This window comes from Mesocricetus auratus, unplaced genomic scaffold (genome assembly GCF_017639785.1).
Source record: "Mesocricetus auratus isolate SY011 unplaced genomic scaffold, BCM_Maur_2.0 Super-Scaffold_4256, whole genome shotgun sequence".
Lineage (NCBI taxonomy): Eukaryota > Metazoa > Chordata > Mammalia > Rodentia > Cricetidae > Mesocricetus > Mesocricetus auratus.
Window position 1 is genome coordinate 91,015,354 of NW_024429182.1, and position 13,998 is coordinate 91,029,351.

General features: G+C 43.4%; 1 protein-coding gene across 9 annotated transcripts in view; it reads right to left on the reverse strand.

Annotated features, from left to right (window-relative positions):
* The window catches only part of Ppfibp2 (PPFIA binding protein 2), a 139,705-nt gene that overhangs the window by 42,621 nt on the left and 83,086 nt on the right, over positions 1 to 13,998 (reverse strand). For 7 of the 9 annotated variants that reach the window (XM_040756744.1, XM_040756740.1, XM_040756749.1 and 4 more), the window contains one exon: positions 10,153 to 10,266. In XM_040756744.1, the coding sequence (XP_040612678.1) occupies positions 10,153 to 10,266 (114 nt within the window). Of the gene's footprint in view, positions 1 to 3,032; positions 3,356 to 10,152; positions 10,267 to 10,505; positions 10,612 to 13,998 lie in introns of those variants that run through there. The other 2 variants (XM_040756787.1, XM_040756774.1) reach the window with 2 other exon arrangements.

The following is a 13,998-nucleotide window of genomic DNA, read 5'->3' on the forward strand; positions in this document are numbered from 1 at the left end:
ATCGAATGATGGTCTCTCATTCCACAGGTCTCAAACTGTCCTGCCATCATGAATCAAACCATAGAAGAGTTTGACTAGGAACAGACACTTTATCCCTAACCTCACCCGAAAGGCCACCAGTCCCTGATAAATCTGGACTACAAACTAACTGGGTATCTAGGAGCCCTCCTGAGCCCTGGACCAAGGCAACAGGCTCCTCGTGGTCAGCCAGACTTGAGTCTGGATGATAGGGCAGAACTACAGCATTAGAACCATGGGAATGAGTGAGATGAGATGTCCAAGATAAAATGTGACATTCAGGTTTGTTGAGAGCCTCCTTTACAGCGAAGACTGCTGGTTGCTTTTATACACATCTTCTCAACACTCCTCTCCAGGGATTTGGCAGCAAATACTGGTATTTGAATTCTACAGATGAGAGAACAGGTCCAGGGAGAGAAAGCAAATCTGCTAGCCAAGGATAATGCCAATTATAAGCAGTGTTAGTTTGCAAACTATCACCTATTTGACTTCAGAATTCATTTCTGTTGTATGTATCATCCTCTTTTCCAAGCTGGGGTGGAAGGTGTGTGCTGTGAATCAAAGAATTTATAAAGAGAAGTAACAAAATGTTGAAAAAGGCAATTAGCAAATATTCACTGAGCCCAGAAGATGTCCACTTAAACTGACAGGGTTTCACTGAACACATACAACACAGAACTCTGTTGTTGAGGCTGAATAATCTGCAAAGGATCATAAGTAGGTCTTCCCTGGATGGGAGGACACACCAAAATGATGAGTTCTCTTGGCCTTGAGTATATGAAGCTTGTAAGATGTTTGTAATCCTCCCTGCTTATCATTTATTCTCTTCTACACCTCTTCCCATCTCCATCTTTTTTATACTTCATTCTGTTAATGTCTCCATCCTTGCATCTACATGCCTTGTTTTAAAACTAATTTTAGGCAGTCTGAAAAATATATATTTCCAGTTAAAAATACATCAAGGCTAGTGAAATGGCTCAGTGGATAAAGGACTTGCCATTCAAGTGGGGACCTGAGTTCAGATCCCTAGAACCTATGTAGAAGATAACTGGGCATGGTAGCAACGTCTATAATCCCAATGCTACTATGGCAAAATGGGATGCAGACACAGGAGGGTTCACGAATGCTTGCACACAACCTAGTCTGATATATACAAGGCATGATACCTGTCTCAGAGAAGATGGAAGGCCAGAAATGACACCTGAGGTTTTCCTATGACCTCTACATATATGTCATAATGTGTATACCACTTGTACACACACACACTGTATATACACACACAAAAAAACATAAAAGTTAAAAACAGGTAAGAGGAGACATTGAAGGCACACTTATAGTTAGTAGAAAACTGGTAAGTTACTGCAAACAACTGGGGATGAACCACAATACGTAGATACGCAAGCCTCCAAGCTACCTATTCAAAAGGACAAAGGACAACTCCACAAAGTACAATCAAGGACAATTACTCTGAAGTGCTGAGATCTAAGGAAAAGAAGAGTCTTCCGTAAGACTTCATCTGCTTTTAAACACGTACCAGACGCCAACATTTACAAACATGACAGCTGAAAGCACAATCCCTGTGGGCTGCTTGATGATCATAAGATGATAACCATCCACTTTTGTACAGGGATCAGCATTCCAGACATTGCTTTGTTGAAGTTTTAAAAAGCCTTACAGTGTATCTAAGTCTTCTCTGCTCTCGCCACTGTCAAAGTCCCTCTAGTCGTTTAAACTCCCAGGTTGTAATTAGTCACACCAATGTTGGAGCTGATGAGGACAGTGCTGTAATTAGTTACAATAGCCATCCTAATTAGTTACGCCAGTGTTTGAGGCGGTTATGCTAACATTACTAGTGGACATTAGGGTTGGACATGCTCAAGTTTTAACTGGAAACCTGAGGTTGTTTAATTGATTACATTTTGATGATAATAAAGTTTTTACTGGCTCCCTAGCGCTTCCACCTCTTTGAAGCCTTTTGTTGATATTCCTGCCTTATCCTTGTTAAGAAAATTAGTATTCTAGCCCATGAACTCAAAAAAGCAAGCCTTCAAGTCAACACATCACAGAGATCCTTGCACATCTGCCCTCGCTGCAGCATTGTTCACAATAGCTATGTCACAGAACCAACATAGTGTCCACTGACTGATGAATGTAATAAAGAAAATGTGTACATATACAGAATGGAAAATTTTTTTCAGCCATTAAGAACAAAGTTACATCACTTGTAATAACTGGAAATAATCATATTAAACAATTAAGTCAATCACAGATATTTACATTTTGTCTCTCAGTTTGGGACCTCAATTGTACATAGCTATATAAAGTCTTATGTAAACTACAAGGGAATTTACAGGAGCGGCAGAGATAGGGAAAGGGAGGCACCGGGTATGGGGGAGATCCACTGGACTGCAGCATATACTTGTATAAAAAGTTTTTGAAAATCACATTAGACCATAAAAAGAAAGACATGAAAGTGCAAGTTGGTGTGAAGATGTCATAATGAGACTAATTACATACCATTAACATAGACTAATAAAAAAGACCAAAACCCAGAAAACAGAATTTTAATGCTGACTATTGTTGGGGAAAAAAAGTCAGCCAGTCTTCAATAAGCTTAAGTCAACCCAGCTCAGTTTCCCTATCACAAGCTCAGTCAGGTCCCTGGCCACTATTAGGATCCAGATTCTCTAAAGTGTACAACTCAACAGGCATTAACTATCCTGCAGCCGCAATGCTGCCTTCTACATGGACAGCAGCTGTATCTGACACAGTATGTTTCCCTCTCCCCAGTCATCCCAGAGGAAGAACACTCTGACCCCACCCACCCAGCTTACGGAACATCAACGTCCCATCTCAGGCCGGCCTCCAGACCACTATCTGTTCCCACCAATTGTCCACATTTATCCCAAGGCAGCACTGTTCAGGTACAGCACATTCTCCCAAATACAGAAGCAAGGCAGTCTGCATCCCCACCCCCAGGCATTAGTCTTTTGATCAGTGGCTTTTCTACGTACATTAGACGATCCACGACCCCTCAGGAACTTCAGCATCTTGTGAATTGCCGTTCTGTCGTGAATCCTTGTAGATGACCGTTGTGTCCCGAGTTCACTTGCAGCCTTCTGTGCAGCTTTACACCGACCTCAACACCTCAGGGCTTTGCTTCTCAACGGCAGGGTTACAACTAGGTCCTCATCTGCACCCAGAATGTGTTTGCTTTGTCTCCAGAGTCTTCAACTCTTAAGTTCTCGTGACTGACCTTTTTCAACTATCCCTCTTGCTCCCTCAACCTAGAATTTCTTCTTCTGTGTCCACTGGTTACTTAGTAACTCCCTTTTCCTGGTCTATCAACTTTCTTTAGCAATATTTGTCTCCCTGGCCACTCTGTACTTTGAGGTTTGTCGTGTCATTTGTATTCATACCCACACTAGAAAAATCCTTCCCCCATGACCTCTACCCTAGACCTGATGGCTTTTGTTTACCAGGGCCCAGGTGGAGCCAAATCTGTCTGCATTTGTTTCCACTCCTAATGACTTGATCGTTGCTACTGAAAGTCATTTAATTGTGCCCATCAGTCTCAATATGAACTTATCTGATTACAGCTTATCTGCCAAAACTGTCTGGTAAAACTTTACACATCCTTGGCTCGTTCCAAATCCTTCCTATCCCTCCAAGCCTTAGACCCCGCAATGTCCTTGTCAAATAATCTCTTCTATCTGCCAACACAATAAAAATCGACCATCGTTCACTGAACTTACATTCTTTTTATTTCAGTTTCCCACTATCAACTCATTCATCTCTCTTAAAGCCCTATCTTAGTGGGAGCAAACATGCTCATGTGCATACACACAAACTCTCTCCAGGTTAAAGAGACAGAAATAGAGACAGATGCATGCACACATGTGCCCCCCCCCACAGAGCTAGAGCGAGACAGAGATGAGAACAGAGAGAGAGGGAGAGGGAGAGAGAGGGGGGGAGAGAGAGAGGAGAGAGAGACAGAGAGAAAAGGAGAGAGAGAGAGAGAGAGAGAGAGAGAGAGAGAGAGAGAGAGAGAGAGAGAGAGAGAGAGAGAGAGAGAGAGAGAGAGAGAGAGAGGAAGCACAATGCTTCTAGAGTTTTGTTTCTCAATTGCACCATTTTGACTGACCTTCCCACTTCTGCCCTTCAAAGCATCCTCACACAACTTGGTGAACGTCACATTTACCTTGGCAGCTACCCCGTAGTCTTTGGTGGTGTCCCCTGTCTTCCTCTAGCTAGTAACTCAGATAGACTCCCATTCACTGGGACCTAGCCACTCCCTCACCTTTGTGCTGCCTTGGAAGGAGTTCCCACCAAGCTCTGCACTAGTCTGGGATAGGACCATCAATCATGCACTCTGACCGGCATTTAATCTCGTCCTCACCATCAGCTCTCATTCCTTGAGCTATAAACATGATCAAATTTCTGACATTCTAAAGAAGCCTCCCTTCTGAACTCCCTTGCCTTTAAAGTCACCAGCAACATATTGGTCCTGTCTCTGCATAAGTAAATGTGTGCTGTGTGTGTCATATACATATACAAATACAAATACATACACATATACATGAGGGGGAGGGGCAGGAGAGAGAGAATCCTCTTTCCTACCCCTTCCCCCATACTTCCTCTTCCTTTCACTCCTCAATAAGACGTCTGTCTGCCTGCCTGCCTGCCTGCTGCCTTCACCTAAGTAGGGGAACAAACAGTTTTACTTCTAGGATCCTGTGCCTAAACTTTAGCCATAATACACTTCTAGGCTTTTACAAACTCCATAGCACAGATTCAGCGTAAGCTCCTGTCGGCCACCTCATCTTCCCGGCACCGGATGCCTGACCATTTTGCTCTCCCATCTCCTTTGCTGGCTGCCTTTATTCTGTCTTCTCTAAGGAAAATGTCCATGTGTCATTGTAGCCATCACTCCCAGCACTGGAGTCAGCTCTGGATGCAACCTGCCTGTCTGGAGATACAACAAACCTTCCCAGGCTTCCTGACCTACAGGGGAGGACCCACTGGGCACCGCTTAGAGTCCTGCAGCTACCTTGCTGGGTTTGGGGAGGCAGCAGCAGCAGGCGGGCAGAGAGTAGGCTGGGGATGAGGGAAGAAAACCTCCCAAGCAGCACTGCCCTTCCTCAAGGTTGCCTGAAATTTAAAGGAAAGAGGGCACGGAGGAGGAGGAGGGGCATGAAGGGCTTATTTCACTTAGAGTGAAGGACTGTGAAACTGGGCAAGGACACTTTACAAAATGGAATGAACAAAATTATCACTGGCCCCTCTCTCTTCCCATCACCACTAACTTCTTCCAGAAGCACAGGGACATCTCCTTTCTCAGTTGAAAGAAAGTTTCCATCTCAGAGCAACCGGCCATTTCCTTCTTCTCAAGGCTCAGGTCCTGAGTGGAGCTGATAAAAAGAAACCTGCCTTTCAACTCATTCTCTCCTGAAAGGGCAACATCTTGAAGCAATTACCTCCATCTTTAAGAGTGGAACATGACCCAGGGAATTACTGACAGGGGACTGCAGCCAGTCTGGCAATCTGAAACCAGAATGAAAGGCAAGAAAGCAAAACCCTGTCCCCTTGCCCTTTGAAGCCAAAGGCTCTGGCCCTGCCACGAAGCTAGTATCACGAGGAACACTGCAGAAAAGGGGTCTCCGAACCAACTCCGGTTCTATTTAAGCCTCATTTCCCACTAACTTAGTCTCTTTGAACTCTCAGCCTCACCTGCAACATCGGTTAACGTACACTACTCTTCATTGATGTCTACACATTCAACATCAAATAAGATGAATCTGAAGAAACTAGGCATCTGTGCCTTAAAATCTCTGCGGGGTTTTAGGGAATATTTAAATGCCCATTTTCTTCACTCACGACTTGCTGCCTTGTCTCACCTCCTCAAACAAGTCTATGTGCCTGCCAGATCATGTGTGTGGTTATGTTTAACATTCTCTTTGGTTTAAAAACAAATCTTCATTTCTTCATGTGTTATGGTCCTGTGTCTAGGCCTCACAACCCTTGCATGGTGTCTTCAAGTGCACTGACCATTTGTATGAAAATCTGTTTTTAACAGAACTGTACTAATCATATACAACTTCATGACTGTTAAGGCACCTCCATGGGTAGCCTTTGACTTTATCATGAGGTCTGGGTCGCGTTTCACCCTGGAGTTTTTTCTAAGTCAATAGGATTTCCTTCACTAACACAGCCCTCTCCTTCCCTTCTATGCTGCCTCGGAAGAAGTTTCCACCAAGCTCTGTGCACAATGATAGTAGGGCCAGCAACCATGCGTACTGAAAACCAGAGAGCCAGAGCTCAGTGGCCGGTAGTGTTTGTCCAGTATGCATGAGGCCCAGCATCACAAATATTAACAACAAAAATAAATGAACAGATTTACTGACCTTCCCAGACCAACATCTACGCTCACTGACTCCCAGTCACTCCACACCTCAGCTGGCTTCACATCAACCCTAGCGTTCTATAGTTTAGGTTGGAGGCTTGAAATACACTGATGTTCCCTATTTCTCCGAGCAGGGTGGTGCCTGCACAATGTCAGGACAATTCGCATCCTTCCTTCCTTCCCAAGGTATCTTTAAGAATATTGCAGTCTTGGTGGACCAGACCCTGTGTTGGTTTTATATACTTCTGGTTTATCTACTACCAAGAGAGGCCTATGTGTTCTTTCCTGGAGACTGGATGAGTTCATGCTCAGTTGCACTAGCTGGTCGGTAGATCAGTGGTAAGCAGAGGCTGGATTGAGACAGTGTGGGGAAGTCAGAGGAGGCCTGCCTCATGAGTTGGGTACCTCTTCCTCTTGTGCTCCTAGAATGAGTATGGCACTGGTATACCATCTGTGGGAAAAGACAGTCAGCAATTCTGGAACTTAACAAAGCACTGGCTTTGGGTTCCGCATATTGCATCTGGGTTTTCTTAAGTCCATGTGGTGATTTAAAAGAATGGCCCCCATAGGCACATACATTTGAATGTTTGCCACTGGGGATGGGGATTGAAGTTTCAAAAGTGCATACCAAGTTAGCTCTCTGAGTCTGTGGATCAGGATGTAAGGTATTGCTCCAGCCCTATGCCAGCATGTTGCCATGTTCCCAGCCATGATGGCCATAGACGCTAACCCTCTGGAAATATGAACCTCAATAAATGCTTTCTTTTATAAACTGCATTGGTCATGGTGTCTTAACTAAGTGATTAAGTAACTGGGACAGTCTCCCAATGCTATTCCAGCCCATGGATGGGAGGTGGTCTACAGCATACATTGTAGGCTAGATCTCCAGACCAGGCATGACCTATAGTAACTTACTCTGTAGTTCATACAGACATTTCAAAGTTGAAATGATTTGTCAAATTTTTAAGATATCTTTAAATCTTTAATTTTTACCTCTGTGCAAAACAAACAATATCAGCAACAAACTAGATCGTCTTGCATTACTGGGTCTACAAAGGCAGTAAACTAGCAGTAATTAACAGTTGTTATCTTTAGACAGGATGCATCAGTGTGCAGTGTTGTCTGGACCAGTGCTTCCAGGGGAAGTAATGGGTTCCAGGCAAACAGAAGCCTTCCTGGAGACAGGGAAAGATCTCATCCATAGCAATGGGCTAGGTCTGGCAGGATAGGAATGCTCTCCCTGGCTGGCAGAAAGAAGCAATTGTGTCCATTCTCTGCCTCTAGGCCATGAGTCATTCTTGTTCCAACCACCAGAAGCCAAGAGCCCTGCAGCCGAGGATATTTCAGCCAAACTGGGCAAGTCTCTACCTGGTCCCAGCTCATAGGACATATACAGACTCCATGCTGTAAGCAGCACTGCATCAGCACTGTGGTGTAAGAACCAAGGGTCTTCACAAACAGCATCAAGTAGATTCCATGACAGCAGTAGCACTGAGCTTACGATCTAGAACTAGTCCAATAGACACCTAATGGGAGAGGAGGCTCAAATGTGTCCCACAATTTGAACATGTGATTTTTATGAAATTCTACCCTGAAGAGATTGGGAGGCCATACTGATAGTTATAGACAAAGAACTTGGTCAAATTCTAGACGCAACTAATGTTGAGTCGCCTTCATTCCAAATTGTAGCAGGTGATGGATGACATCACATCTACTGTGAGGCAAACCAGCACCTGATACCTCACTCCCAGCACATGGCAAAGAATTATAATAAATAGGATACAAAAGATAATCACACTAAGACTTTAAAAAAAGTACAAAAGGCCTTCTCTGTGATAATGCTGACAGACAGAAAAGCCAACCCCTGCCTTGGCAGTTCTGGCCTCCTGGATCAGACTCCTGGACAGATAGGAACCCTGCCTAAAGCAGAACAGTACAGAAGACATCACAGGCAGGCACACAGTCCCAGTACTATAATGTGGCCATTCTCTAACCTCGGAAAATGTGGCTTCTAGCCAGGTACCACCTTCCCGAAATGTCAGCCCTCAGACATTTTTCTCATGTATTAACTTTTACAATCAGTTTTTCATGTTCTCTTTTTCAACTGTTTACAACTGTCAATCATCTTTCTTCCTTACCCTCCCCATCAAAACCACACCTCGTGAAGACCCAAAAACTGGATCCACATGTGTTTCATGCAAAACTTTCTTCCCCATCAGTTTATTTTTTTATCCAGGCATTCAAAAGCTTGATTCATTTTTTCTTCTCAAAAAGAACTATTGCTAATTATAATTTCTTAGGAGAAATTATAAGAAAAATGGTATATAATCTAAACAAGATCAAATTGAGCCAAGAACAGTATAATCTACTAATCAGGAGTGAGAGGATAGCAAATTAATTATAACCTCCACACTGATGCAACTAGTGTTTCTGGTTGTTGTTGTTTTGTTTTTTGAGACAGGCAGGGCTCTGTGTAGCCCTGATTGTCCTGGAACTCCCTCTGTAGACCAGGCTGCCCTTGGACTCAGAAATTCACCTGCCTTTGCCACCAGAGTGCTGGGATTAAAGGCATGTGCCATAACCACCTAGTTTCTATAGACACATCCATCAGGATACTGATTTACCTTTTCTTCCCTTAGATTCTTCAAACGCACCCAAACAAAACTAACACACCCTGAAACTATGACATTGATGCTAAGACCAACAATAGAATGCAAAGACTGTGTTCACAGGCTGATCTTGAGAGTTAAAAAAAAAAAAAAAGAAAGTAGAGCTCTGAGAAAAGGATTATAATCAGTCAACTAAGTAAGTCCACTCATTTTAAGGGAGAGAGGGTGAGACTCTCCCCTGTGTCAGGTATTGCATCAGCAGCTACAAAGCACACACACACATAAGCATCCAGCATGCTTTAATTTTCACAGTAGCCAAAAGTTCAAGGATAATTTAAGCAAAGGAAATCTCTGACTCGATTGGATCAAAAGTCTAATGGCATGCCCAGAAGACCTTAAGACTTTTCACGACAATTCAGTACCCACAACTCACTTTTTGCCATATAATACAATCATTTGAAGGATAAAGGATCATTAGGTCAATTCTGATATTTCGACTTAAAATAATTTTAAGTGACAGTGGAAATGGCTACACTGCTACATTTACAAATCAAAAAGATCCACCACATCATATTTAAGCATACAAACCCTAAGGACTAGACTGTCCCTTTGTGGGACCACAGTTTTGCCAATCATGTACCACAAAAGGACTCTATTTACAAAGTAAGAAAGCAGTTAACTGCTGCTTTCCTTTTTGATGTCTACTGAAGTACAGTCGGATGGCACTTATGCGATAGTTTTAAATCAAAAGAAAACAGACGGAGGGACTAGAGTGAGGGTGGGGGAAGAGGCGGAAAATAAGCTGACACGTTGATTTTCTACAGCCCCAGATGCCACTCATGGGCAGATGACAGCTTCTATGATAAGATGAGGTGACATGGCCAGCAGAAAGAAAGTACTGTGAGCTCTGTCTAACCAGCTCAACAAGTTATTTCCCACCCGCCAGCCCCGCCCCACCTCGCCCTCAACGTTCAGGTTGGTTTCACCTGCTGTCTAAACACTGCACAGTGCACAACCAACTCCACCTCCAGGCCTCATGGGAGAGTAAGCAGGAGCCCATAAAGGGGCATTTAACACCAGAGCTGCTTCAAGCCCAAAGCCCTCCACTCCACCTGCCCGTACCTGCTGAAGCATCTCTTCGGCAGCATTGAGTTTCACCTGGTGTCCTTCCAGACACACTTCAAGGTCCCGAATCTTCTCTCCTTGGGCTTCCACTTGGTCTGTGAGGACACTCACCTGTTATAGAACATAAACAATAGTGGAGGATCTGGACTGTGTACCAGGCAAGGAAGTCCCCACTGTGGGTGGGTGAGCTGTGATGAAGGCCTCTCTTTAGGTGAGTGAGTTGAAGAAGTAAGTATCCCAGAGGCAGGCAACTCCAGTTAGAATCTCTCCTTACCGGGGAATCTTAGGCACTGCCTAAATGCCTTGGTCACATTTCCTGCTCTTGACAGTCTTGAGAGGAAAGCACCTACCCAAGAGTCCTGAGAGCTGCCTCTGGGCTGAACTCCTGCTTCTTATTCCTCTAACAGGGCAGCCCGACTTCAAGGCATATCTCAGCTCTTGCCAGGGCTCTGACACCTCATGGGGAAAAGCGATCCAAACCTTTACGGAAACAACCAATGACCTTACCTCTCTCACAGGGGTGTGGGGACTACTCACCTATCAAGTGAGTGTTTGGAAGTAATTAAGGAATGCGGGACGTAAAGGGCATGTATTAGCACTGACAAAACTTGGCTCCAGAAAGGTTTCTGTGCTTCACAGGCCAAAACATGACTCTAAGTCATACAAACACCAAAGCCACACTGCACACACATGGCAGAAAGCAGTCATTTTTTTTTTCTGAGGAACCCTGAGGTTGTCTATGGAAATACTAAGAAAAATACATTTACACAAAATCATTAACTATGCACCATATATATACTATAACTGTTTTGGTAGCCTTCTCTATTAGCCAACTGACCCCTAGGATCCTTTCTATGTTTTATTTATTATGAGACAGTGCCATACAAGAAGAATAAAGAGAATGGGTGACCATCCAAAACTGAAGGAATCAATGAATAGTAAATCCTGATCTTCTTGGTTGAAGACATTGTGGTCCTTTACATATAGGTTATTCTAGTTAATTTTCCATTTTGTAATGATTAATGAAGCATGAAGAAGTTAATTTAAGTTCATTTACGAGTGTTTAAATGAATTTTAGGAATTAGAAAGTTCCTGTTCTCAGAGGCACATATTTAAATAAGCCTATTACTTCTAGTAATGAGTGAATGATTGAAACACTCTTGAAGCTGCTGCAGGGTGTGCTGACATTCCAAACATAGGCTTCTTCCAACAACTAGGCCCATTTAAACAGCACACTTGTGTGTGTGTGTGTGTGTGTGTGTGTGTGTGTGAGTTACTGTTAATATTTCTTATTATTATATGTATGGTTGTTTTGTCTGCATGTATGCCTGCAAGTATGTGTATACAATGCCCATGAGGACAGAAGAGGGTGTGGTGCTGAGAATCAAAGCCAGGTCCTCCAGAAAAACAATCCGTGCTCTTCACTGTGACCCATATCTCTAGTCACATGTTTTTATTTGGTTTGGATTCTTGTTCCTGAATACTATCAGCAGCACTGGTCTTTTCAACTAGCAACTACACTTTCAAGAGTGGAATTCTAGAAAATGATTGTGCTTGCTGGGATTCAAGGCTTCTGTTTTGGGAAGGCGTTTCATGTTGGTGCCTCTACAAGAATTAAAATTTATAAAGCTGTTCTGTACTTAGAGACCATGTACTAATAGGGGTTTATGGAGTAGTACAGGTCACAGGCCAGCTGTACCGAAGACCAAAGACAAAGGCTTACGGGGATCCTCTGAACCTCAGGTCAACTCTACTATGACTCAGGAGGTATGGAAACTGGCACTAAAGATTTTAGAATTCTATCTTTTGAGATCTATGTTAAACATATTTTAGGTATTGGGAGAGGATAGAAACTAATCTTATTCTTTTACAAATAGACCCAGGAAAACTTATTCTGGGTCCAGGGCTCCAACTGATTCAGTGTGACTCAACTGATTATGCAAGAAGTTGTGCCCTGCTGCAAATCACAGAACCAGCTCTGCAGGACACTACAAAACAGGGCAGAAGCAAGAAGTTGCATGGTCTGACCACAGCTCCTGGCAGAACAGAAACCATGAGGGTCAACTTTCACCTTCATTAGTCAATGGCTTCCTAACTGTGTTTGAATTATTTAAACAGGGATTACTCAAGAATCTGGTAAGAACAGAAATGGCTGTAGAAGGGAGCATTAATACATGGAGCTTCTTTATTAACTGTAATTCCCTTCTGAAAAGCTATGTGTTGTTTTAACTGTGGAGGGTGCTGCTTCAAAAGCTTTCAATTTCATACTGCTGGCTACACAATCCTAAACTGGACTGTCAACTCATGAATCATGTCTTGGGGATGAAGTTTCACATTTGTACATTCTTCAAGTGACCTGTGCAGGGCCCTGCTACCCCTTCCAAAGGGGCTTCCACCCCCTTCTTTCTAGGGACTCCAGCTATTACAGCCCCTTGCTGTTCTGTCCACACACCAAGGACACTTCACTCTGTGGATGGGTGGGACTGACCAGCTCCTCTGCCTGGAATGCACTCCTCCAGGTATCTGTGATTCCCTCCCTGGCTTCCTCCAGCCAGGAAGCTCCCTCCTTCCAGCACACTGCTTATCTGGATTTACTTTTCCCCATGGTACTTTTCATTACCTGAAATATTTTGAGTATCGGTTCAGTTCGTTCTCTCTCTCTCTCCCTCCCCCCTCCATTTTATTCACTGATACAAATATGCCCACAAGTTATAAACCAGTATCTGATAAATCAGATATTCAATTACTTTATAATGATTAAATTATTTAAAAAGTCAATGAAGGGGCTGGAGAGGTGTCTCAGTGGTTAAGAGCATTGGCTGCTTTTCCAGAGGACCCAGGTTCAATTCCCAGCATCTACACAGCAGCTCACAACTGTCTGCAACTCTAGTTCCAGAGAATCTAACATCCTCTTACAGTCATCTGTGCAGGCAAAACACAAAAGAAAGGAAGAAAGAAAGAGAGGGAGGGAAGGAAGAAGAAATGAAAAGAAGACAATGAAGCAAATAAAAGAATAAAACTAGGCTATAAAATTAATGTTTGATATGAGCTCAATCTTTTAAAGGAAGTGAGAGACCACAACCAAAGAACAGATCTTAATCTAATCTGCTTCTTGAAATATTCAGAATTTCTAGTTTCTAAAAGAATTGATTAATCTCATGTTTATAAAATAAAATAAGAAATAAGCATACCGCCATCTCATTCACAATGTCTAGCACTCCAAACGAAGGACCACACTTCAGACCCCAATCCCTCCCCCGCTTCCTCCATTTCAACACAAGACATTTTTGTGTTCAAAATGGAGAGGCGTGTCTCATGTGGTTGGCCTTAAGCCAACTATGTAGTTTTGAACTTCTGGACCTCCTGTTTCTACCTCCCAAACACAGGAATTGCAGGTGTGCGCCATCCCAGTGCCCTGGCGATGGAATCCAGGGGCTTCGCGCATCGTAGCCAAACACTCTAACAACTGCATCCCCAGTTTCCATCGCCATCATCCTTCAAGCTTAAGAAGCTCAAATTAGGACAGTGATCTCTACATTCTCCAAACTGTCGGCCCATATGTATTGCAGAACAGACTCTGAATGCCTGCTTGCTAAGTGTGTTTGTGCATTTGAAGGATAACACAGAAAAAAAACAAAAACAAAAACAAAAAACAACAAAAAAAACCTCCTGCCACAGTGCAGGCTCTCTGGAAGAACACCCAATGTGATGTCCTACAAAGGAACATGGGCTTTTGAAAGTGAGAGGCAGCTTTGGTGCCCTTTTTCTTTGAGAAGTTTCAAAGCACCACTCTTCTCATAGGGCAAGAGAGCCAGCAAAAGCCTACCCCATGTTACCAGAGCA